Genomic DNA, 21,805 nt, shown 5'->3' on the forward strand with positions numbered 1-21,805 from the left:
GCCCTTACAGTAATAAGGCGTTGACAGGGTGTCACAGCATAGTCCTCTTAACCCAGCACGGTCTGTGTTCTAGTGCGAGTACCGTTAAATGACAAAGGTTGACATCGGAACTCAGGCCCATGGTGGATTTGAATCCACGCGAAATGAGTCGTTGGAGAGTAAGATGGGCGATCCGGTAGGACGGGTAGGTTCACTGGACGACGCGAGAGGTCGGCGAAGCGAGTAAAGACGCCAAAACAGGCAAGCCAGTGGCAAAAGAAAGAAGAAGTATGGCCAATGTGGGAGTTCGAAACTCACGCCCTTTTCGGACCAGTGCCTTAAACTGGACGCCCTTAGACCGCTTCGGCAAATGAACACCTTTACGCAAACCACAACCCCTCGCGCAAACAAAAAAACGCCAATTCGCCAACACACCACAGCTCACAAGCCACGCGCCGCACGCAGCCAAACGAACCATGCAGCACACCACCTGTCTTGGACGACTCGCCTCCGCCACCGCTTGCCTCACTCCGTCTTCACCCACCCAAGACTTGACTGATCTGATGTCGTCCATTTCCATGAGCCTGCCAAACGCTGTGTTGGCCTGTCACACGGTCGGCACTTCCTTCCTCATGCTCACATACGTCTACCCTATTCGGGAAAGTACTGCTTTCGTTTTATTACGTCTGGTGTTTTTGGCCATTCGGAGCGCGTGCCAACGAACAGGAGCCTAGCTTCGATGCTCGGTCTCGGCACTGTCCAAACCACGCGAGCAAGCGCCCTTACAGTAATAAGGCGTTGACAGGGTGTCACAGCATAGTTCCTCTTAACCCAGCACGGTCTGTGTTTCTAGTGCGAGTACCGTTAAATGACAAAGGTTGGACATCGGAACTCAGGCCCATGGTGGATTTGAACCCACGCGAAATGAGTCGTTGGAGAGTAAGATGGGCGATCCGGTAGGACGGGTAGGTTCACTGGACGACGCGAGAGGTCGGCGAAGCGAGTAAAGACGCCAAAACAGGCAAGCCAGTGGCAAAAGAAAGAAGAAGTTGGCCAATGTGGGATTCGAACCCACGCCCTTTCGGACCAGTGCCTTAAACTGGCGCCTTAGATCGCTCGGCCAATTGACCACCTTACGCAAACCACAACCCTCGCGCAAACAAAAAACGCCATTCGCCAACACACCACAGCTCACAAGCCACGCGCCGCACGCAGCCAAACGAACCATGCAGCACACCACCTGTCTTGGACGACTCGCCTCCGCCACCGCTTGCCTCACTCCGTCTTCACCCACCCAAGACTTGACTGATCTGATGTCGTCCATTTCCATGAGCCTGCCAAACGCTGTGTTGGCCTGTCACACGGTCGCACTTCCTCCTCATGCTCACATACGTCTACCCTATTCGGGAAAGTACTGCTTCGTTTTATTACGTCTGGTGTTTTGGCCATTCGGAGCGCGTGCCAACGAACAGGAGCCAGCTTCGATGCTTGGTCTCGGCACTGTCCAAACCACGCGAGCAAGCGCCCTTACAGTAATAAGGCGTTGACAGGGTGTCACAGCATAGTCCTCTTAACCCAGCACGGTCTGTGTTCTAGTGCGAGTACCGTTAAATGACAAAGGTTGACATCGGAACTCAGGCCCATGGTGGATTTGAACCCACGCGAAATGAGTCGTTGGAGAGTAAGATGGGCGATCCGGTAGGACGGGTAGGTTCACTGGACGACGCGAGAGGTCGGCGAAGCGAGTAAAGACGCCAAAACAGGCAAGCCAGTGGCAAAAGAAAGAAGAAGTTGGCCAATGTGGGATTCGAACCCACGCCCTTTCGGACCAGTGCCTTAAACTGGCGCCTTAGACCGCTCGGCCAATTGACCACATTACGCAAACCACAACCCTCGCGCAAACAAAAAACGCCATTCGCCAACACACCACAGCTCACAAGCCACGCGCCGCACGTAGCCAAACGAACCATGCAGCACACCACTTGTCTTGGACGACTCGCCTCCGCCACCGCTTGCCTCACTCCGTCTTCACCCACCCAAGACTTGACTGATCTGATGTCGTCCATTTCCATGAGCCTGCCAAACGCTGTGTTGGCCTGTCACACGGTCGCACTTCCTCCTCATGCTCACATACGTCTACCCTATTCGGGAAAGTACTGCTTCGTTTTATTACGTCTGGTGTTTTGGCCATTCGGAGCGCGTGCCAACGAACAGGAGCCAGCTTCGATGCTTGGTCTCGGCACTGTCCAAACCACGCGAGCAAGCGCCCTTACAGTAATAAGGCGTTGACAGGGTGTCACAGCATAGTCCTCTTAACCCAGCACGGTCTGTGTTCTAGTGCGAGTACCGTTAAATGACAAAGGTTGACATCGGAACTCAGGCCCATGGTGGATTTGAACCCACGCGAAATGAGTCGTTGGAGAGTAAGATGGGCGATCCGGTAGGACGGGTAGGTTCACTGGACGACGCGAGAGGTCGGCGAAGCGAGTAAAGACGCCAAAACAGGCAAGCCAGTGGCAAAAGAAAGAAGAAGTTGGCCAATGTGGGATTCGAACCCACGCCCTTTCGGACCAGTGCCTTAAACTGGCGCCTTAGACCGCTCGGCCAATTGACCACCTTACGCAAACCACAACCCTCGCGCAAACAAAAAAACGCCATTTGCCAACACACCACAGCTCACAAGCCACGCGCCGCACGCAGCCAAACGAACCATGCAGCACACCACGTGTCTTGGACGACTCGCCTCCGCCACCGCTTGCCTCACTCCGTCTTCACCCACCCAAGACTTGACTGATCTGATGTCGTCCATTTCCATGAGCCTGCCAAACGCTGTGTTGGCCTGTCACACGGTCGCACTTCCTCCTCATGCTCACATACGTCTACCCTATTCGGGAAAGTACTGCTTCGTTTTATTACGTCTGGTGTTTTGGCCATTCGGAGCGCGTGCCAACGAACAGGAGCCAGCTTCGATGCTTGGTCTCGGCACTGTCCAAACCACGCGAGCAAGCGCCCTTACAGTAATAAGGCGTTGACAGGGTGTCACAGCATAGTCCTCTTAACCCAGCACGGTCTGTGTTCTAGTGCGAGTACCGTTAAATGACAAAGGTTGACATCGGAACTCAGGCCCATGGTGGATTTGAACCCACGCGAAATGAGTCGTTGGAGAGTAAGATGGGCGATCCGGTAGGACGGGTAGGTTCACTGGACGACGCGAGAGGTCGGCGAAGCGAGTAAAGACGCCAAAACAGGCAAGCCAGTGGCAAAAGAAAGAAGAAGTTGGCCAATGTGGGATTCGAACCCACGCCCTTTCGGACCAGTGCCTTAAACTGGCGCCTTAGACCGCTCGGCCAATTGACCACCTTACTCAAACCACAACCCTCGCGCAAACAAAAAACGCCATTCGCCAACACACCACAGCTCACAAGCCACGCGCCGCACGCAGCCAAACGAACCATGCAGCACACCACCTGTCTTGGACGACTCGCCTCCGCCACCGCTTGCCTCACTCCGTCTTCACCCACCCAAGACTTGACTGATCTGATGTCGTCCATTTCCATGAGCCTGCCAAACGCTGTGTTGGCCTGTCACACGGTCGCACTTCCTCCTCATGCTCACATACGTCTACCCTATTCGGGAAAGTACTGCTTCGTTTTATTACGTCTGGTGTTTTGGCCATTCGGAGCGCGTGCCAACGAACAGGAGCCAGCTTCGATGCTTGGTCTCGGCACTGTCCAAACCACGCGAGCAAGCGCCCTTACAGTAATAAGGCGTTGACAGGGTGTCACAGCATAGTCCTCTTAACCCAGCACGGTCTGTGTTCTAGTGCGAGTACCGTTAAATGACAAAGGTTGACATCGGAACTCAGGCCCATGGTGGATTTGAACCCACGCGAAATGAGTCGTTGGAGAGTAAGATGGGCGATCCGGTAGGACGGGTAGGTTCACTGGACGACGCGAGAGGTCGGCGAAGCGAGTAAAGACGCCAAAACAGGCAAGCCAGTGGCAAAAGAAAGAAGAAGTTGGCCAATGTGGGATTCGAACCCACGCCCTTTCGGACCAGTGCCTTAAACTGGCGCCTTAGACCGCTCGGCCAATTGACCACCTTACGCAAACCACAACCCTCGCGCAAACAAAAAACGCCATTTGCCAACACACCACAGCTCACAAGCCACGCGCCGCACGCAGCCAAACGAACCATGCAGCACACCACCTGTCTTGGACGACTCGCCTCCGCCACCGCTTGCCTCACTCCGTCTTCACCCACCCAAGACTTGACTGATCTGATGTCGTCCATTTCCATGAGCCTGCCAAACGCTGTGTTGGCCTGTCACACGGTCGCACTTCCTCCTCATGCTCACATACGTCTACCCTATTCGGGAAAGTACTGCTTCGTTTTATTACGTCTGGTGTTTTGGCCATTCTGAGCGCGTGCCAACGAACAGGAGCCAGCTTCGATGCTTGGTCTCGGCACTGTCCAAACCACGCGAGCAAGCGCCCTTACAGTAATAAGGCGTTGACAGGGTGTCACAGCATAGTCCTCTTAACCCAGCACGGTCTGTGTTCTAGTGCGAGTACCGTTAAATGACAAAGGTTGACATCGGAACTCAGGCCCATGGTGGATTTGAACCCACGCGAAATGAGTCGTTGGAGAGTAAGATGGGCGATCCGGTAGGACGGGTAGGTTCACTGGACGACGCGAGAGGTCGGCGAAGCGAGTAAAGACGCCAAAACAGGCAAGCCAGTGGCAAAAGAAAGAAGAAGTTGGCCAATGTGGGATTCGAACCCACGCCCTTTCGGACCAGTGCCTTAAACTGGCGCCTTAGACCGCTCGGCCAATTGACCACCTTACGCAAACCACAACCCTCGCGCAAACAAAAAACGCCATTCGCCAACACACCACAGCTCACAAGCCACGCGCCGCACGCAGCCAAACGAACCATGCAGCACACCACCTGTCTTGGACGACTCGCCTCCGCCACCGCTTGCCTCACTCCGTCTTCACCCACCCAAGACTTGACTGATCTGATGTCGTCCATTTCCATGAGCCTGCCAAACGCTGTGTTGGCCTGTCACACGGTCGCACTTCCTCCTCATGCTCACATACGTCTACCCTATTCGGGAAAGTACTGCTTCGTTTTATTACGTCTGGTGTTTTGGCCATTCGGAGCGCGTGCCAACGAACAGGAGCCAGCTTCGATGCTTGGTCTCGGCACTGTCCAAACCACGCGAGCAAGCGCCCTTACAGTAATAAGGCGTTGACAGGGTGTCACAGCATAGTCCTCTTAACCCAGCACGGTCTGTGTTCTAGTGCGAGTACCGTTAAATGACAAAGGTTGACATCGGAACTCAGGCCCATGGTGGATTTGAACCCACGCGAAATGAGTCGTTGGAGAGTAAGATGGGCGATCCGGTAGGACGGGTAGGTTCACTGGACGACGCGAGAGGTCGGCGAAGCGAGTAAAGACGCCAAAACAGGCAAGCCAGTGGCAAAAGAAAGAAGAAGTTGGCCAATGTGGGATTCGAACCAACGCCCTTTCGGACCAGTGCCTTAAACTGGCGCCTTAGACCGCTCGGCCAATTGACCACCTTACGCAAACCACAACCCTCGCGCAAACAAAAAACGCCATTCGCCAACACACCACAGCTCACAAGCCACGCGCCGCACGTAGCCAAACGAACCATGCAGCACACCACCTGTCTTGGACGACTCGCCTCCGCCACCGCTTGCCTCACTCCGTCTTCACCCACCCAAGACTTGACTGATCTGATGTCGTCCATTTCCATGAGCCTGCCAAACGCTGTGTTGGCCTGTCACACGGTCGCACTTCCTCCTCATGCTCACATACGTCTACCCTATTCGGGAAAGTACTGCTTCGTTTTATTACGTCTGGTGTTTTGGCCATTCGGAGCGCGTGCCAACGAACAGGAGCCAGCTTCGATGCTTGGTCTCGGCACTGTCCAAACCACGCGAGCAAGCGCCCTTACAGTAATAAGGCGTTGACAGGGTGTCACAGCATAGTCCTCTTAACCCAGCACGGTCTGTGTTCTAGTGCGAGTACCGTTAAATGACAAAGGTTGACATCGGAACTCAGGCCCATGGTGGATTTGAACCCACGCGAAATGAGTCGTTGGAGAGTAAGATGGGCGATCCGGTAGGACGGGTAGGTTCACTGGACGACGCGAGAGGTCGGCGAAGCGAGTAAAGACGCCAAAACAGGCAAGCCAGTGGCAAAAGAAAGAAGAAGTTGGCCAATGTGGGATTCGAACCCACGCCCTTTCGGACCAGTGCCTTAAACTGGCGCCTTAGACCGCTCGGCCAATTGACCACCTTACGCAAACCACAACCCTCGCGCAAACAAAAAACGCCATTCGCCAACACACCACAGCTCACAAGCCACGCGCCGCACGCAGCCAAACGAACCATGCAGCACACCACCTGTCTTGGACGACTCGCCTCCGCCACCGCTTGCCTCACTCCGTCTTCACCCACCCAAGACTTGACTGATCTGATGTCGTCCATTTCCATGAGCCTGCCAAACGCTGTGTTGGCCTGTCACACGGTCGCACTTCCTCCTCATGCTCACATACGTCTACCCTATTCGGGAAAGTACTGCTTCGTTTTATTACGTCTGGTGTTTTGGCCATTCGGAGCGCGTGCCAACGAACAGGAGCCAGCTTCGATGCTCGGTCTCGGCACTGTCCAAACCACGCGAGCAAGCGCCCTTACAGTAATAAGGCGTTGACAGGGTGTCACAGCATAGTCCTCTTAACCCAGCACGGTCTGTGTTCTAGTGCGAGTACCGTTAAATGACAAAGGTTGACATCGGAACTCAGGCCCATGGTGGATTTGAACCCACGCGAAATGAGTCGTTGGAGAGTAAGATGGGCGATCCGGTAGGACGGGTAGGTTCACTGGACGACGCGAGAGGTCGGCGAAGCGAGTAAAGACGCCAAAACAGGCAAGCCAGTGGCAAAAGAAAGAAGAAGTTGGCCAATGTGGGATTCGAACCCACGCCCTTTCGGACCAGTGCCTTAAACTGGCGCCTTAGACCGCTCGGCCAATTGACCACCTTACGCAAACCACAACCCTCGCGCAAACAAAAAACGCCATTCGCCAACACACCACAGCTCACAAGCCACGCGCCGCACGCAGCCAAACGAACCATGCAGCACACCACGTGTCTTGGACGACTCGCCTCCGCCACCGCTTGCCTCACTCCGTCTTCACCCACCCAAGACTTGACTGATCTGATGTCGTCCATTTCCATGAGCCTGCCAAACGCTGTGTTGGCCTGTCACACGGTCGCACTTCCTCCTCATGCTCACATACGTCTACCCTATTCGGGAAAGTACTGCTTCGTTTTATTACGTCTGGTGTTTTGGCCATTCGGAGCGCGTGCCAACGAACAGGAGCCAGCTTCGATGCTTGGTCTCGGCACTGTCCAAACCACGCGAGCAAGCGCCCTTACAGTAATAAGGCGTTGACAGGGTGTCACAGCATAGTCCTCTTAACCCAGCACGGTCTGTGTTCTAGTGCGAGTACCGTTAAATGACAAAGGTTGACATCGGAACTCAGGCCCATGGTGGATTTGAACCCACGCGAAATGAGTCGTTGGAGAGTAAGATGGGCGATCCGGTAGGACGGGTAGGTTCACTGGACGACGCGAGAGGTCGGCGAAGCGAGTAAAGACGCCAAAACAGGCAAGCCAGTGGCAAAAGAAAGAAGAAGTTGGCCAATGTGGGATTCGAACCCACGCCCTTTCGGACCAGTGCCTTAAACTGGCGCCTTAGTCCGCTCGGCCAATTGACCACCTTACGCAAACCACAACCCTCGCGCAAACAAAAAACGCCATTCGCCAACACACCACAGCTCACAAGCCACGCGCCGCACGTAGCCAAACGAACCATGCAGCACACCACTTGTCTTGGACGACTCGCCTCCGCCACCGCTTGCCTCACTCCGTCTTCACCCACCCAAGACTTGACTGATCTGATGTCGTCCATTTCCATGAGCCTGCCAAACGCTGTGTTGGCCTGTCACACGGTCGCACTTCCTCCTCATGCTCACATACGTCTACCCTATTCGGGAAAGTACTGCTTCGTTTTATTACGTCTGGTGTTTTGGCCATTCGGAGCGCGTGCCAACGAACAGGAGCCAGCTTCGATGCTCGGTCTCGGCACTGTCCAAACCACGCGAGCAAGCGCCCTTACAGTAATAAGGCGTTGAAAGGGTGTCACAGCATAGTCCTCTTAACCCAGCACGGTCTGTGCTCTAGTGCGAGTACCGTTAAATGACAAAGGTTGACATCGGAACTCAGGCCCATGGTGGATTTGAACCCACGCGAAATGAGTCGTTGGAGAGTAAGATGGGCGATCCGGTAGGACGGGTAGGTTCACTGGACGACGCGAGAGGTCGGCGAAGCGAGTAAAGACGCCAAAACAGGCAAGCCAGTAGCAAAAGAAAGAAGAAGTTGGCCAATGTGGGATTCGAACCCACGCCCTTTCGGACCAGTGCCTTAAACTGGCGCCTTAGACCGCTCGGCCAATTGACCACCTTACGCAAACCACAACCCTCGCGCAAACAAAAAACGCCATTCGCCAACACACCACAGCTCACAAGCCACGCGCCGCACGTAGCCAAACGAACCATGCAGCACACCACCTGTCTTGGACGACTCGCCTCCGCCACCGCTTGCCTCACTCCGTCTTCACCCACCCAAGACTTGACTGATCTGATGTCGTCCATTTCCATGAGCCTGCCAAACGCTGTGTTGGCCTGTCACACGGTCGCACTTCCTCCTCATGCTCACATACGTCTACCCTATTCGGGAAAGTACTGCTTCGTTTTATTACGTCTGGTGTTTTGGCCATTCGGAGCGCGTGCCAACGAACAGGAGCCAGCTTCGATGCTTGGTCTCGGCACTGTCCAAACCACGCGAGCAAGCGCCCTTACAGTAATAAGGCGTTGACAGGGTGTCACAGCATAGTCCTCTTAACCCAGCACGGTCTGTGTTCTAGTGCGAGTACCGTTAAATGACAAAGGTTGACATCGGAACTCAGGCCCATGGTGGATTTGAACCCACGCGAAATGAGTCGTTGGAGAGTAAGATGGGCGATCCGGTAGGACGGGTAGGTTCACTGGACGACGCGAGAGGTCGGCGAAGCGAGTAAAGACGCCAAACAGGCAAGCCAGTGGCAAAAGAAAGAAGAAGTTGGCCAATGTGGGATTCGAACCCACGCCCTTTCGGACCAGTGCCTTAAACTGGCGCCTTAGACCGCTCGGCCAATTGACCACCTTACGCAAACCACAACCCCTCGCGCAAACAAAAAACGCCATTTCGCCAACACACCACAGCTCACCAAGCCACGCGCCGCACGCAGACAAACGACCCATGCAGCACACCACCTGTCTTGGACGACTCGCCTCCGCCACCGCTTGCCTCACTCCGTCTTCACCCACCCAAGACTTGACTGATCTGATGTCGTCCATTTCCATGAGCCTGCCAAACGCTGTGTTGGCCTGTCACACGGTCGCACTTCCTCCTCATGCTCACATACGTCTACCCTATTCGGGAAAGTACTGCTTCGTTTTATTACGTCTGGTGTTTTGGCCATTCGGAGCGCGTGCCAACGAACAGGAGCCAGCTTCGATGCTCGGTCTCGGCACTGTCCAAACCACGCGAGCAAGCGCCCTTACAGTAATAAGGCGTTGACAGGGTGTCACAGCATAGTCCTCTTAACCCAGCACGGTCTGTGTTCTAGTGCGAGTACCGTTAAATGACAAAGGTTGACATCGGAACTCAGGCCCATGGTGGATTTGAACCCACGCGAAATGAGTCGTTGGAGAGTAAGATGGGCGATCCGGTAGGACGGGTAGGTTCACTGGACGACGCGAGAGGTCGGCGAAGCGAGTAAAGACGCCAAAACAGGCAAGCCAGTGGCAAAAGAAAGAAGAAGTTGGCCAATGTGGGATTCGAACCCACGCCCTTTCGGACCAGTGCCTTAACTTAGACCGCTCGGCCAATTGACCACCTTACGCAAACCACAACCCTCGCGCAAACAAAAAACGCCATTCGCCAACACACCACAGCTCACAAGCCACGCGCCGCACGCAGCCAAACGAACCATGCAGCACACCACCTGTCTTGGACGACTCGCCTCCGCCACCGCTTGCCTCACTCCGTCTTCACCCACCCAAGACTTGACTGATCTGATGTCGTCCATTTCCATGAGCCTGCCAAACGCTGTGTTGGCCTGTCACACGGTCGCACTTCCTCCTCATGCTCACATACGTCTACCCTATTCGGGAAAGTACTGCTTCGTTTTATTACGTCTGGTGTTTTGGCCATTCGGAGCGCGTGCCAACGAACAGGAGCCAGCTTCGATGCTTGGTCTCGGCACTGTCCAAACCACGCGAGCAAGCGCCCTTACAGTAATAAGGCGTTGACAGGGTGTCACAGCATAGTCCTCTTAACCCAGCACGGTCTGTGTTCTAGTGCGAGTACCGTTAAATGACAAAGGTTGACATCGGAACTCAGGCCCATGGTGGATTTGAACCCACGCGAAATGAGTCGTTGGAGAGTAAGATGGGCGATCCGGTAGGACGGGTAGGTTCACTGGACGACGCGAGAGGTCGGCGAAGCGAGTAAAGACGCCAAAACAGGCAAGCCAGTGGCAAAAGAAAGAAGAAGTTGGCCAATGTGGGATTCGAACCCACGCCCTTTCGGACCAGTGCCTTAAACTGGCGCCTTAGACCGCTCGGCCAATTGACCACCTTACGCAAACCACAACCCTCGCGCAAACAAAAAACGCCATTCGCCAACACACCACAGCTCACAAGCCACGCGCCGCACGCAGCCAAACGAACCATGCAGCACACCACCTGTCTTGGACGACTCGCCTCCGCCACCGCTTGCCTCACTCCGTCTTCACCCACCCAAGACTTGACTGATCTGATGTCGTCCATTTCCATGAGCCTGCCAAACGCTGTGTTGGCCTGTCACACGGTCGCACTTCCTCCTCATGCTCACATACGTCTACCCTATTCGGGAAAGTACTGCTTCGTTTTATTACGTCTGGTGTTTTGGCCATTCGGAGCGCGTGCCAACGAACAGGAGCCAGCTTCGATGCTTGGTCTCGGCACTGTCCAAACCACGCGAGCAAGCGCCCTTACAGTAATAAGGCGTTGACAGGGTGTCACAGCATAGTCCTCTTAACCCAGCACGGTCTGTGTTCTAGTGCGAGTACCGTTAAATGACAAAGGTTGACATCGGAACTCAGGCCCATGGTGGATTTGAACCCACGCGAAATGAGTCGTTGGAGAGTAAGATGGGCGATCCGGTAGGACGGGTAGGCTCACTGGACGACGCGAGAGGTCGGCGAAGCGAGTAAAGACGCCAAAACAGGCAAGCCAGTGGCAAAAGAAAGAAGAAGTTGGCCAATGTGGGATTCGAACCCACGCCCTTTCGGACCAGTGCCTTAAACTGGCGCCTTAGACCGCTCGGCCAATTGACCACCTTACGCAAACCACAACCCTCGCGCAAACAAAAAACGCCATTCGCCAACACACCACAGCTCACAAGCCACGCGCCGCACGCAGCCAAACGAACCATGCAGCACACCACCTGTCTTGGACGACTCGCCTCCGCCACCGCTTGCCTCACTCCGTCTTCACCCACCCAAGACTTGACTGATCTGATGTCGTCCATTTCCATGAGCCTGCCAAACGCTGTGTTGGCCTGTCACACGGTCGCACTTCCTCCTCATGCTCACATACGTCTACCCTATTCGGGAAAGAACTGCTTCGTATTATTACGTCTGGTGTTTTGGTCCATTCGGAGCGCGTGGCTAACGAACAGGAGCCAGCTTCGATGCTTGGTTCTCGGCACTGTCCAAACCACGCGAGCAAGCGCCCTTACAGTAATAAGGGCGTTGACAGGGTGTCACAGCATAGTCCTCTTAACCCAGCACGGTCTGTGTTCTAGTGCGAGTACCGTTAAATGACAAAGGTTGACATCGGAACTCAGGCCCATGGTGGATTTGAACCCACGCGAAATGAGTCGTTGGAGAGTAAGATGGGCGATCCGGTAGGACGGGTAGGTTCACTGGACGACGCGAGAGGTCGGCGAAGCGAGTAAAGACGCCAAAACAGGCAAGCCAGTGGCAAAAGAAAGAAGAAGTTGGCCAATGTGGGATTCGAACCCACGCCCTTTCGGACCAGTGCCTTAAACTGGCGCCTTAGACCGCTCGGCCAATTGACCACCTTACGCAAACCACAACCCTCGCGCAAACAAAAAACGCCATTCGCCAACACACCACAGCTCACAAGCCACGCGCCGCACGCAGCCAAACGAACCATGCAGCACACCACCTGTCTTGGACGACTCGCCTCCGCCACCGCTTGCCTCACTCCGTCTTCACCCACCCAAGACTTGACTGATCTGATGTCGTCCATTTCCATGAGCCTGCCAAACGCTGTGTTGGCCTGTCACACGGTCGCACTTCCTCCTCATGCTCACATACGTCTACCCTATTCGGGAAAGTACTGCTTCGTTTTATTACGTCTGGTGTTTTGGCCATTCGGAGCGCGTGCCAACGAACAGGAGCCAGCTTCGATGCTTGGTCTCGGCACTGTCCAAACCACGCGAGCAAGCGCCCTTACAGTAATAAGGCGTTGACAGGGTGTCACAGCATAGTCCTCTTAACCCAGCACGGTCTGTGTTCTAGTGCGAGTACCGTTAAATGACAAAGGTTGACATCGGAACTCAGGCCCATGGTGGATTTGAACCCACGCGAAATGAGTCGTTGGAGAGTAAGATGGGCGATCCGGTAGGACGGGTAGGTTCACTGGACGACGCGAGAGGTCGGCGAAGCGAGTAAAGACGCCAAAACAGGCAAGCCAGTGGCAAAGAAAGAAGAAGTTGGGCCAATGTGGGATTCGAACCCACGCCCTTTCGGACCAGTGCCTTAACTTAGACCGCTCGGCCAATTGACCACCTTACGCAAACCATAACCCTCGCGCAAACAAAAAACGCCATTCGCCAACACACCACAGCTCACAAGCCACGCGCCGCACGCAGCCAAACGAACCATGCAGCACACCACCTGTCTTGGACGACTCGCCTCCGCCACCGCTTGCCTCACTCCGTCTTCACCCACCCAAGACTTGACTGATCTGATGTCGTCCATTTCCATGAGCCTGCCAAACGCTGTGTTGGCCTGTCACACGGTCGCACTTCCTCCTCATGCTCACATACGTCTACCCTATTCGGGAAAGTACTGCTTCGTTTTATTACGTCTGGTGTTTTGGCCATTCGGAGCGCGTGCCAACGAACAGGAGCCAGCTTCGATGCTCGGTCTCGGCACTGTCCAAACCACGCGAGCAAGCGCCCTTACAGTAATAAGGCGTTGACAGGGTGTCACAGCATAGTCCTCTTAACCCAGCACGGTCTGTGTTCTAGTGCGAGTACCGTTAAATGACAAAGGTTGACATCGGAACTCAGGCCCATGGTGGATTTGAACCCACGCGAAATGAGTCGTTGGAGAGTAAGATGGGCGATCCGGTAGGACGGGTAGGTTCACTGGACGACGCGAGAGGTCGGCGAAGCGAGTAAAGACGCCAAAACAGGCAAGCCAGTGGCAAAAGAAAGAAGAAGTTGGCCAATGTGGGATTCGAACCCACGCCCTTTCGGACCAGTGCCTTAACTTAGACCGCTCGGCCAATTGACCACCTTACGCAAATCACAACCCTCGCGCAAACAAAAAACGCCATTCGCCAACACACCACAGCTCACAAGCCACGCGCCGCACGCAGCCAAACGAACCATGCAGCACACCACCTGTCTTGGACGACTCGCCTCCGCCACCGCTTGCCTCACTCCGTCTTCACCCACCCAAGACTTGACTGATCTGATGTCGTCCATTTCCATGAGCCTGCCAAACGCTGTGTTGGCCTGTCACACGGTCGCACTTCCTCCTCATGCTCACATACGTCTACCCTATTCGGGAAAGTACTGCTTCGTTTTATTACGTGTGGTGTTTTGGCCATTCGGAGCGCGTGCCAACGAACAGGAGCCAGCTTCGATGCTCGGTCTCGGCACTGTCCAAACCACGCGAGCAAGCGCCCTTACAGTAATAAGGCGTTGACAGGGTGTCACAGCATAGTCCTCTTAACCCAGCACGGTCTGTGTTCTAGTGCGAGTACCGTTAAATGACAAAGGTTGACATCGGAACTCAGGCCCATGGTGGATTTGAACCCACGCGAAATGAGTCGTTGGAGAGTAAGATGGGCGATCCGGTAGGACGGGTAGGCTCACTGGAGGACGCGAGAGGTCGGCGAAGCGAGTAAAGACGCCAAAACAGGCAAGCCAGTGGCAAAAGAAAGAAGAAGTTGGCCAATGTGGGATTCGAACCCACGCCCTTTCGGACCAGTGCCTTAAACTGGCGCCTTAGACCGCTCGGCCAATTGACCACCTTACGCAAACCACAACCCTCGCGCAGACAAAAAACGCCATTCGCCAACACACCACAGCTCACAAGCCACGCGCCGCACGTAGCCAAACGAACCATGCAGCACACCACTTGTCTTGGACGACTCGCCTCCGCCACCGCTTGCCTCACTCCGTCTTCACCCACCCAAGACTTGACTGATCTGATGTCGTCCATTTCCATGAGCCTGCCAAACGCTGTGTTGGCCTGTCACACGGTCGCACTTCCTCCTCATGCTCACATACGTCTACCCTATTCGGGAAAGTACTGCTTCGTTTTATTACGTCTGGTGTTTTGGCCATTCGGAGCGCGTGCCAACGAACAGGAGCCAGCTTCGATGCTCGGTCTCGGCACTGTCCAAACCACGCGAGCAAGCGCCCTTACAGTAATAAGGCGTTGAAAGGGTGTCACAGCATAGTCCTCTTAACCCAGCACGGTCTGTGTTCTAGTGCGAGTACCGTTAAATGACAAAGGTTGACATCGGAACTCAGGCCCATGGTGGATTTGAACCCACGCGAAATGAGTCGTTGGAGAGTAAGATGGGCGATCCGGTAGGACGGGTAGGTTCACTGGACGACGCGAGAGGTCGGCGAAGCGAGTAAAGACGCCAAAACAGGCAAGCCAGTGGCAAAAGAAAGAAGAAGTTGGCCAATGTGGGATTCGAACCCACGCCCTTTCGGACCAGTGCCTTAAACTGGCGCCTTAGACCGCTCGGCCAATTGACCACCTTACGCAAACCACAACCCTCGCGCAAACAAAAAACGCCATTCGCCAACACACCACAGCTCACAAGCCACGCGCCACACGCAGTTAAACGAACCATGCAGCACACCACCTGTCTTGGACGACTCGCCTCCGCCACCGCTTGCCTCACTCCGTCTTCACCCACCCAAGACTTGACTGATCTGATGTCGTCCATTTCCATGAGCCTGCCAAACGCTGTGTTGGCCTGTCACACGGTCGCACTTCTTCCTCATGCTCACATACGTCTACCCTATTCGGGAAAGTACTGCTTCGTTTTATTACGTCTGGTGTTTTGGCCATTCGGAGCGCGTGCCAACGAACAGGAGCCAGCTTCGATGCTCGGTCTCGGCACTGTCCAAACCACGCGAGCAAGCGCCCTTACAGTAATAAGGCGTTGAAAGGGTGTCACAGCATAGTCCTCTTAACCCAGCACGGTCTGTGTTCTAGTGCGAGTACCGTTAAATGACAAAGGTTGACATCGGAACTCAGGCCCATGGTGGATTTGAACCCACGCGAAATGAGTCGTTGGAGAGTAAGATGGGCGATCCGGTAGGACGGGTAGGTTCACTGGACGACGCGAGAGGTCGGCGAAGCGAGTAAAGACGCCAAAACAGGCAAGCCAGTGGCAAAAGAAAGAAGAAGTTGGCCAATGTGGGATTCGAACCCACACCAGTGCCTTAAACTGGCGCCTTATACCGCTCGGCCAATTGACCACCTTACGCAAACCACAACCCTCGCGCAAACAAAAAACGCCATTCGCCAACACACCACAGCTCACAAGCCACGCGCCGCACGCAGTTAAACGAACCATGCAGCACACCACCTGTCTTGGACGACTCGCCTCCGCCACCGCTTGCCTCACTCCGTCTTCACCCACCCAAGACTTGACTGATCTGATGTCGTCCATTTCCATGAGCCTGCCAAACGCTATGTTGGCCTGTCACACGGTCGCACTTCCTCCTCATGCTCACATACGTCTACCCTATTCGGGAAAGTACTGCTTCGTTTTATTACGTCTGGTGTTTTGGCCATTCGGAGCGCGTGCCAACGAACAGGAGCCAGCTTCGATGCTTGGTCTCGGCACTGTCCAAACCACGCGAGCAAGCGCCCTTACAGTAATAAGGCGTTGACAGGGTGTCACAGCATAGTCCTCTTAACCCAGCACGGTCTGTGTTCTAGTGCGAGTACCGTTAAATGACAAAGGTTGACATCGGAACTCAGGCCCATGGTGGATTTGAACCCACGCGAAATGAGTCGTTGGAGAGTAAGATGGGCGATCCGGTAGGACGGGTAGGTTCACTGGACGACGCGAGAGGTCGGCGAAGCGAGTAAAGACGCCAAAACAGGCAAGCCAGTGGCAAAAGAAAGAAGAAGTTGGCCAATGTGGGATTCGAACCCACGCCCTTTCGGACCAGTGCCTTAAACTGGCGCCTTAGACCGCTCGGCCAATTGACCACCTTACGCAAACCACAACCCTCGCGCAAACAAAAAACGCCATTCGCCAACACACCACAGCTCACAAGCCACGCGCCGCACGCAGCCAAACGAACCATGCAGCACACCACTTGTCTTGGACGACTCGCCTCCGCCACCGCTTGCCTCACTCCGTCTTCACCCACCCAAGACTTGACTGATCTGATGTCGTCCATTTCCATGAGCCTGCCAAACGCTATGTTGGCCTGTCACACGGTCGCACTTCCTCCTCATGCTCACATACGTCTACCCTATTCGGGAAAGTACTGCTTCGTTTTATTACGTCTGGTGTTTTGGCCATTCGGAGCGCGTGCCAACGAACAGGAGCCAGCTTCGATGCTCGGTCTCGGCACTGTCCAAACCACGCGAGCAAGCGCCCTTACAGTAATAAGGCGTTGACAGGGTGTCACAGCATAGTCCTCTTAACCCAGCACGGTCTGTGTTCTAGTGCGAGTACCGTTAAATGACAAAGGTTGACATCGGAACTCAGGCCCATGGTGGATTTGAACCCACGCGAAATGAGTCGTTGGAGAGTAAGATGGGCGATCCGGTAGGACGGGTAGGTTCACTGGACGACGCGAGAGGTCGGCGAAGCGAGTAAAGACGCCAAAACAGGCAAGCCAGTGGCAAAAGAAAGAAGAAATTGGCCAATGTGGGATTCGAACCCACGCCCTTTCGGACCAGTGCCTTAAACTGGCGCCTTAGACCGCTCGGCCAATTGACCACCTTACGCAAACCACAACCCTCGCGCAAACAAAAAACGCCATTCGCCAACACACCACAGCTCACAAGCCACGCGCCGCACGCAGCCAAACGAACCATGCAGCACACCACCTGTCTTGGACGACTCGCCTCCGCCACCGCTTGCCTCACTCCGTCTTCACCCACCCAAGACTTGACTGATCTGATGTCGTCCATTTCCATGAGCCTGCCAAACGCTGTGTTGGCCTGTCACACGGTCGCACTTCCTCCTCATGCTCACATACGTCTACCCTATTCGGGAAAGTACTGCTTCGTTTTATTACGTCTGGTGTTTTGGCCATTCGGAGCGCGTGCCAACGAACAGGAGCCAGCTTCGATGCTTGGTCTCGGCACTGTCCAAACCACGCGAGCAAGCGCCCTTACAGTAATAAGGCGTTGACAGGGTGTCACAGCATAGTCCTCTTAACCCAGCACGGTCTGTGTTCTAGTGCGAGTACCGTTAAATGACAAAGGTTGACATCGGAACTCAGGCCCATGGTGGATTTGAACCCACGCGAATGAGTCGTTGGAGAGTAAGATGGGCGATCCGGTAGGACGGGTAGGTTCACTGGACGACGCGAGAGGTCGGCGAAGCGAGTAAAGACGCCAAAACAGGCAAGCCAGTGGCAAAAGAAAGAAGAAGTTGGCCAATGTGGGATTCGAACCCACGCCCTTTCGGACCAGTGCCTTAAACTGGCGCCTTAGACCGCTCGGCCAATTGACCACCTTACGCAAACCACAACCCTCGCGCAAACAAAAAACGCCATTCGCCAACACACCACAGCTCACAAGCCACGCGCCGCACGCAGCCAAACGAACCATGCAGCACACCACCTGTCTTGGACGACTTGCCTCCGCCACCGCTTGCCTCACTCCGTCTTCATCCACCCAAGACTTCACTGATCTGATGTCGTCCATTTCCATGAGCCTGCCAAACGCTGTGTTGGCCTGTCACACGGTCGCACTTCCTACTCATGCTCACATACGTCTACCCTATTCGGGAAAGTACTGCTTCGTTTTATTACGTCTGGTGTTTTGGCCATTCGGAGCGCGTGCCAACGAACAGGAGCCAGCTTCGATGCTTGGTCTCGGCACTGTCCAAACCACGCGAGCAAGCGCCCTTACAGTAATAAGGCGTTGACAGGGTGTCACAGCATAGTCCTCTTAACCCAGCACGGTCTGTGTTCTAGTGCGAGTACCGTTAAATGACAAAGGTTGACATCGGAACTCAGGCCCATGGTGGATTTGAACCCACGCGAAATGAGTCGTTGGAGAGTAAGATGGGCGATCCGGTAGGACGGGTAGGTTCACTGGACGACGCGAGAGGTCGGCGAAGCGAGTAAAGACGCCAAAACAGGCAAGCCAGTGGCAAAAGAAAGAAGAAGTTGGCCAATGTGGGATTCGAACCCACGCCCTTTCGGACCAGTGCCTTAAACTGGCGCCTTAGACCGCTCGGCCAATTGACCACCTTACTCAAACCACAACCCTCGCGCAAACAAAAAAACGCCATTCGCCAACACACCACAGCTCACAAGCCACGCGCCGCACGCAGCCAAACGAACCATGCAGCACACCACGTGTCTTGGACGACTCGCCTCCGCCACCGCTTGCCTCACTCCGTCTTCACCCACCCAAGACTTGACTGATCTGATGTCGTCCATTTCCATGAGCCTGCCAAACGCTGTGCTGGCCTGTCACACGGTCGCACTTCCTCCTCATGCTCACATACGTCTACCCTATTCGGGAAAGTACTGCTTCGTTTTATTACGTCTGGTGTTTTGGCCATTCTGAGCGCGTGCCAACGAACAGGAGCCAGCTTCGATGCTCGGTCTCGGCACTGTCCAAACCACGCGAGCAAGCGCCCTTACAGTAATAAGGCGTTGACAGGGTGTCACAGCATAGTCCTCTTAACCCAGCACGGTCTGTGTTCTAGTGCGAGTACCGTTAAATGACAAAGGTTGACATCGGACCTCAGGCCCATGGTGGATTTGAACCCACGCGAAATGAGTCGTTGGAGAGTAAGATGGGCGATCCGGTAGGACGGGTAGGTTCACTGGACGACGCGAGAGGTCGGCGAAGCGAGTAAAGACGCCAAAACAGGCAAGCCAGTGGCAAAAGAAAGAAGAAGTTGGCCAATGTGGGATTCGAACCCACGCCCTTTCGGACCAGTGCCTTAAACTGGCGCCTTAGACCGCTCGGCCAATTGACCACCTTACGCAAACCACAACCCTCGCGCAAACAAAAAACGCCATTCGCCAACACACCACAGCTCACAAGCCACGCGCCGCACGTAGCCAAACGAACCATGCAGCACACCACTTGTCTTGGACGACTCGCCTCCGCCACCGCTTGCCTCACTCCGTCTTCACCCACCCAAGACTTGACTGATCTGATGTCGTCCATTTCCATGAGCCTGCCAAACGCTGTGTTGGCCTGTCACACGGTCGCACTTCCTCCTCATGCTCACATACGTCTACCCTATTCGGGAAAGTACTGCTTCGTTTTATTACGTCTGGTGTTTTGGCCATTCGGAGCGCGTGCCAACGAACAGGAGCCAGCTTCGATGCTCGGTCTCGGCACTGTCCAAACCACGCGAGCAAGCGCCCTTACAGTAATAAGGCGTTGACAGGGTGTCACAGCATAGTCCTCTTAACCCAGCACGGTCTGTGTTCTAGTGCGAGTACCGTTAAATGACAAAGGTTGACATCGGAACTCAGGCCCATGGTGGATTTGAACCCACGCGAAATGAGTCGTTGGAGAGTAAGATGGGCGATCCGGTAGGACGGGTAGGTTCACTGGACGACGCGAGAGGTCGGCGAAGCGAGTAAAGACGCCAAAACAGGCAAGCCAGTGGCAAAAGAAAGAAGAAGTTGGCCAATGTGGGATTCGAACCCACGCCCTTTCGGACCAGTGCCTTAAACTGGCGCCTTAGACCGCTCGGCCAATTGACCACCTTACGCAAATCACAACCCTCGCGCAAACAAAAAACGCCATTCGCCAACACACCACAGCTCACAAGCCACGCGCCGCACGCAGCCAAACGAACCATGCAGCACACCACCTGTCTTGGACGACTCGCCTCCGCCACCGCTTGCCTCACTCCGTCTTCACCCACCCAAGACTTGACTGATCTGATGTCGTCCATTTTCCATGATGCTGCCAACCGCTGTGTTGTGCCTGTCACACGGTCGCACTTCCTCCTCATGCTCACATACGTCTACCCTATTCGGGAAAGGAACTGCTTCGTTTTTATTACGTCTTGGGTGTTTTGGCCATTCCGGAGCGCCGTGCCAACGAAACAGGAAGCCAGCTTTCGATGCCTTGGTCTTCGGGCACTTGTCCAAATCCACGCCGAGCAAGCGCCCCTTACCAGTAATAAGGCCGTTGACAGGGTGTCACAGCATAGTCCTCTTAACCCAGCACGGTCTGTGTTCTAGTGCGAGTACCGTTAAATGACAAAGGTTGACATCGGAGCGCAGGCCCATGGTGGATTTGAACCCACGCGAAATGAGTCGTTGGAGAGTAAGATGGGCGATCCGGTAGGACGGGTAGGTTCACTGGACTACGCATGAGGTCGGCGAAGCGAGTAAAGACGCCAAAACAGGCAAGCCAGTGGCAAAAGAAAGAAGAAGTTGGCCAATGTGGGATTCGAACCCACGCCCTTTCGGACCAGTGCCTTAAACTGGCGCCTTAGATCGCTCGGCCAATTGACCACCTTACCCAAGCCGCAACCCTCGCGCAAACAAAAAACGCCATTTGCCAACACACCACAGCTCACAAGCCACGCGCCGCACGCAGCCAAACGAACCATGCAGCACACCACCTGTCTTGGACGACTCGCCTCCGCCACCGCTTGCCTCACTCCGTCTTCACCCACCCAAGACTTGACTGATCTGATGTCGTCCATTTCCATGAGCCTGCCAAACGCTGTGTTGGCCTGTCACACGGTCGCACTTCCTCCTCATGCTCACATACGTCTACCCTATTCGGGAAAGTACTGCTTCGTTTTATTACGTCTCGTGTGTTGGCCATTCGCAGCGCGTGCCAACGAACAGGAGCCAGCTTCGATGCTTTGTCTCGGCGCTGTCCAAACCACGCGAGCAAGCGCCCTTACAGTAATAAAGACGTTGACAGGGTGTCACAGCATAGTCCTCTTAACCCAGCACGGTCTGTGTTCTGAGTGCGAGTACCGTTAAATGACAAAGGTTGACATCGGAACTCAGGCCCATGGTGGATTTGAACCCACGCGAAATGAGTCGTTGGAGAGTAAGATGGGCGATCCCGGTAGGACGGGTAGGTTCACCTGGACGACGCGAGAGGTCGGCGAAGCAGAGTAAAGACGCCAAAAACAGGCAAGCCAGTGGCAAAAGAAAGAAGAAGTT

The 21,805-nt window shown here is 54.8% G+C and overlaps 1 protein-coding gene, 1 non-coding gene and 3 pseudogenes across 5 annotated transcripts; 1 reads left to right on the top strand and 4 right to left on the bottom strand.

Annotated features, from left to right (window-relative positions):
• Positions 1 to 923: 923 nt before the first annotated feature.
• PITG_19092 (uncharacterized protein) lies at positions 924 to 21,760 on the top strand (the record flags this gene model as incomplete). The annotated part of the gene is made up of 29 exons (XM_002997363.1): positions 924 to 944; positions 1,618 to 1,686; positions 2,360 to 2,428; positions 3,103 to 3,171; positions 3,845 to 3,913; positions 4,587 to 4,655; positions 5,329 to 5,397; positions 6,071 to 6,139; positions 6,813 to 6,881; positions 7,555 to 7,623; positions 8,297 to 8,365; positions 9,039 to 9,107; positions 9,783 to 9,851; positions 10,517 to 10,585; positions 11,259 to 11,318; positions 12,005 to 12,073; positions 12,747 to 12,815; positions 13,481 to 13,549; positions 14,215 to 14,274; positions 14,957 to 15,025; positions 15,699 to 15,767; positions 16,431 to 16,499; positions 17,173 to 17,241; positions 17,915 to 17,956; positions 18,656 to 18,724; positions 19,399 to 19,467; positions 20,141 to 20,209; positions 20,903 to 20,971; positions 21,647 to 21,760. The coding sequence occupies 29 exons, from the start codon at positions 924 to 926 to the stop codon at positions 21,758 to 21,760; spliced, it is 1,953 nt and encodes a 650-aa protein (XP_002997409.1).
• On the bottom strand, positions 9,937 to 10,008 carry PITG_30264 (annotated as a pseudogene). The gene has a single exon. The product of its transcript is annotated as a tRNA-OTHER (tRNA).
• On the bottom strand, positions 12,901 to 12,972 carry PITG_30268 (annotated as a pseudogene). Its single transcript has one exon. The product of its transcript is annotated as a tRNA-OTHER (tRNA).
• PITG_30269 lies at positions 13,635 to 13,706 on the bottom strand (annotated as a pseudogene). Its single transcript has one exon. The product of its transcript is annotated as a tRNA-OTHER (tRNA).
• Positions 15,853 to 15,922, bottom strand: PITG_30272. Its single transcript has one exon. It is a non-coding gene; the product is annotated as a tRNA-Leu (tRNA).
• Positions 21,761 to 21,805: the final 45 nt, after the last annotated feature.

This window comes from Phytophthora infestans, genomic scaffold (genome assembly GCF_000142945.1).
Source record: "Phytophthora infestans T30-4 supercont1.75 genomic scaffold, whole genome shotgun sequence".
NCBI lineage: Eukaryota > Oomycota > Peronosporomycetes > Peronosporales > Peronosporaceae > Phytophthora > Phytophthora infestans.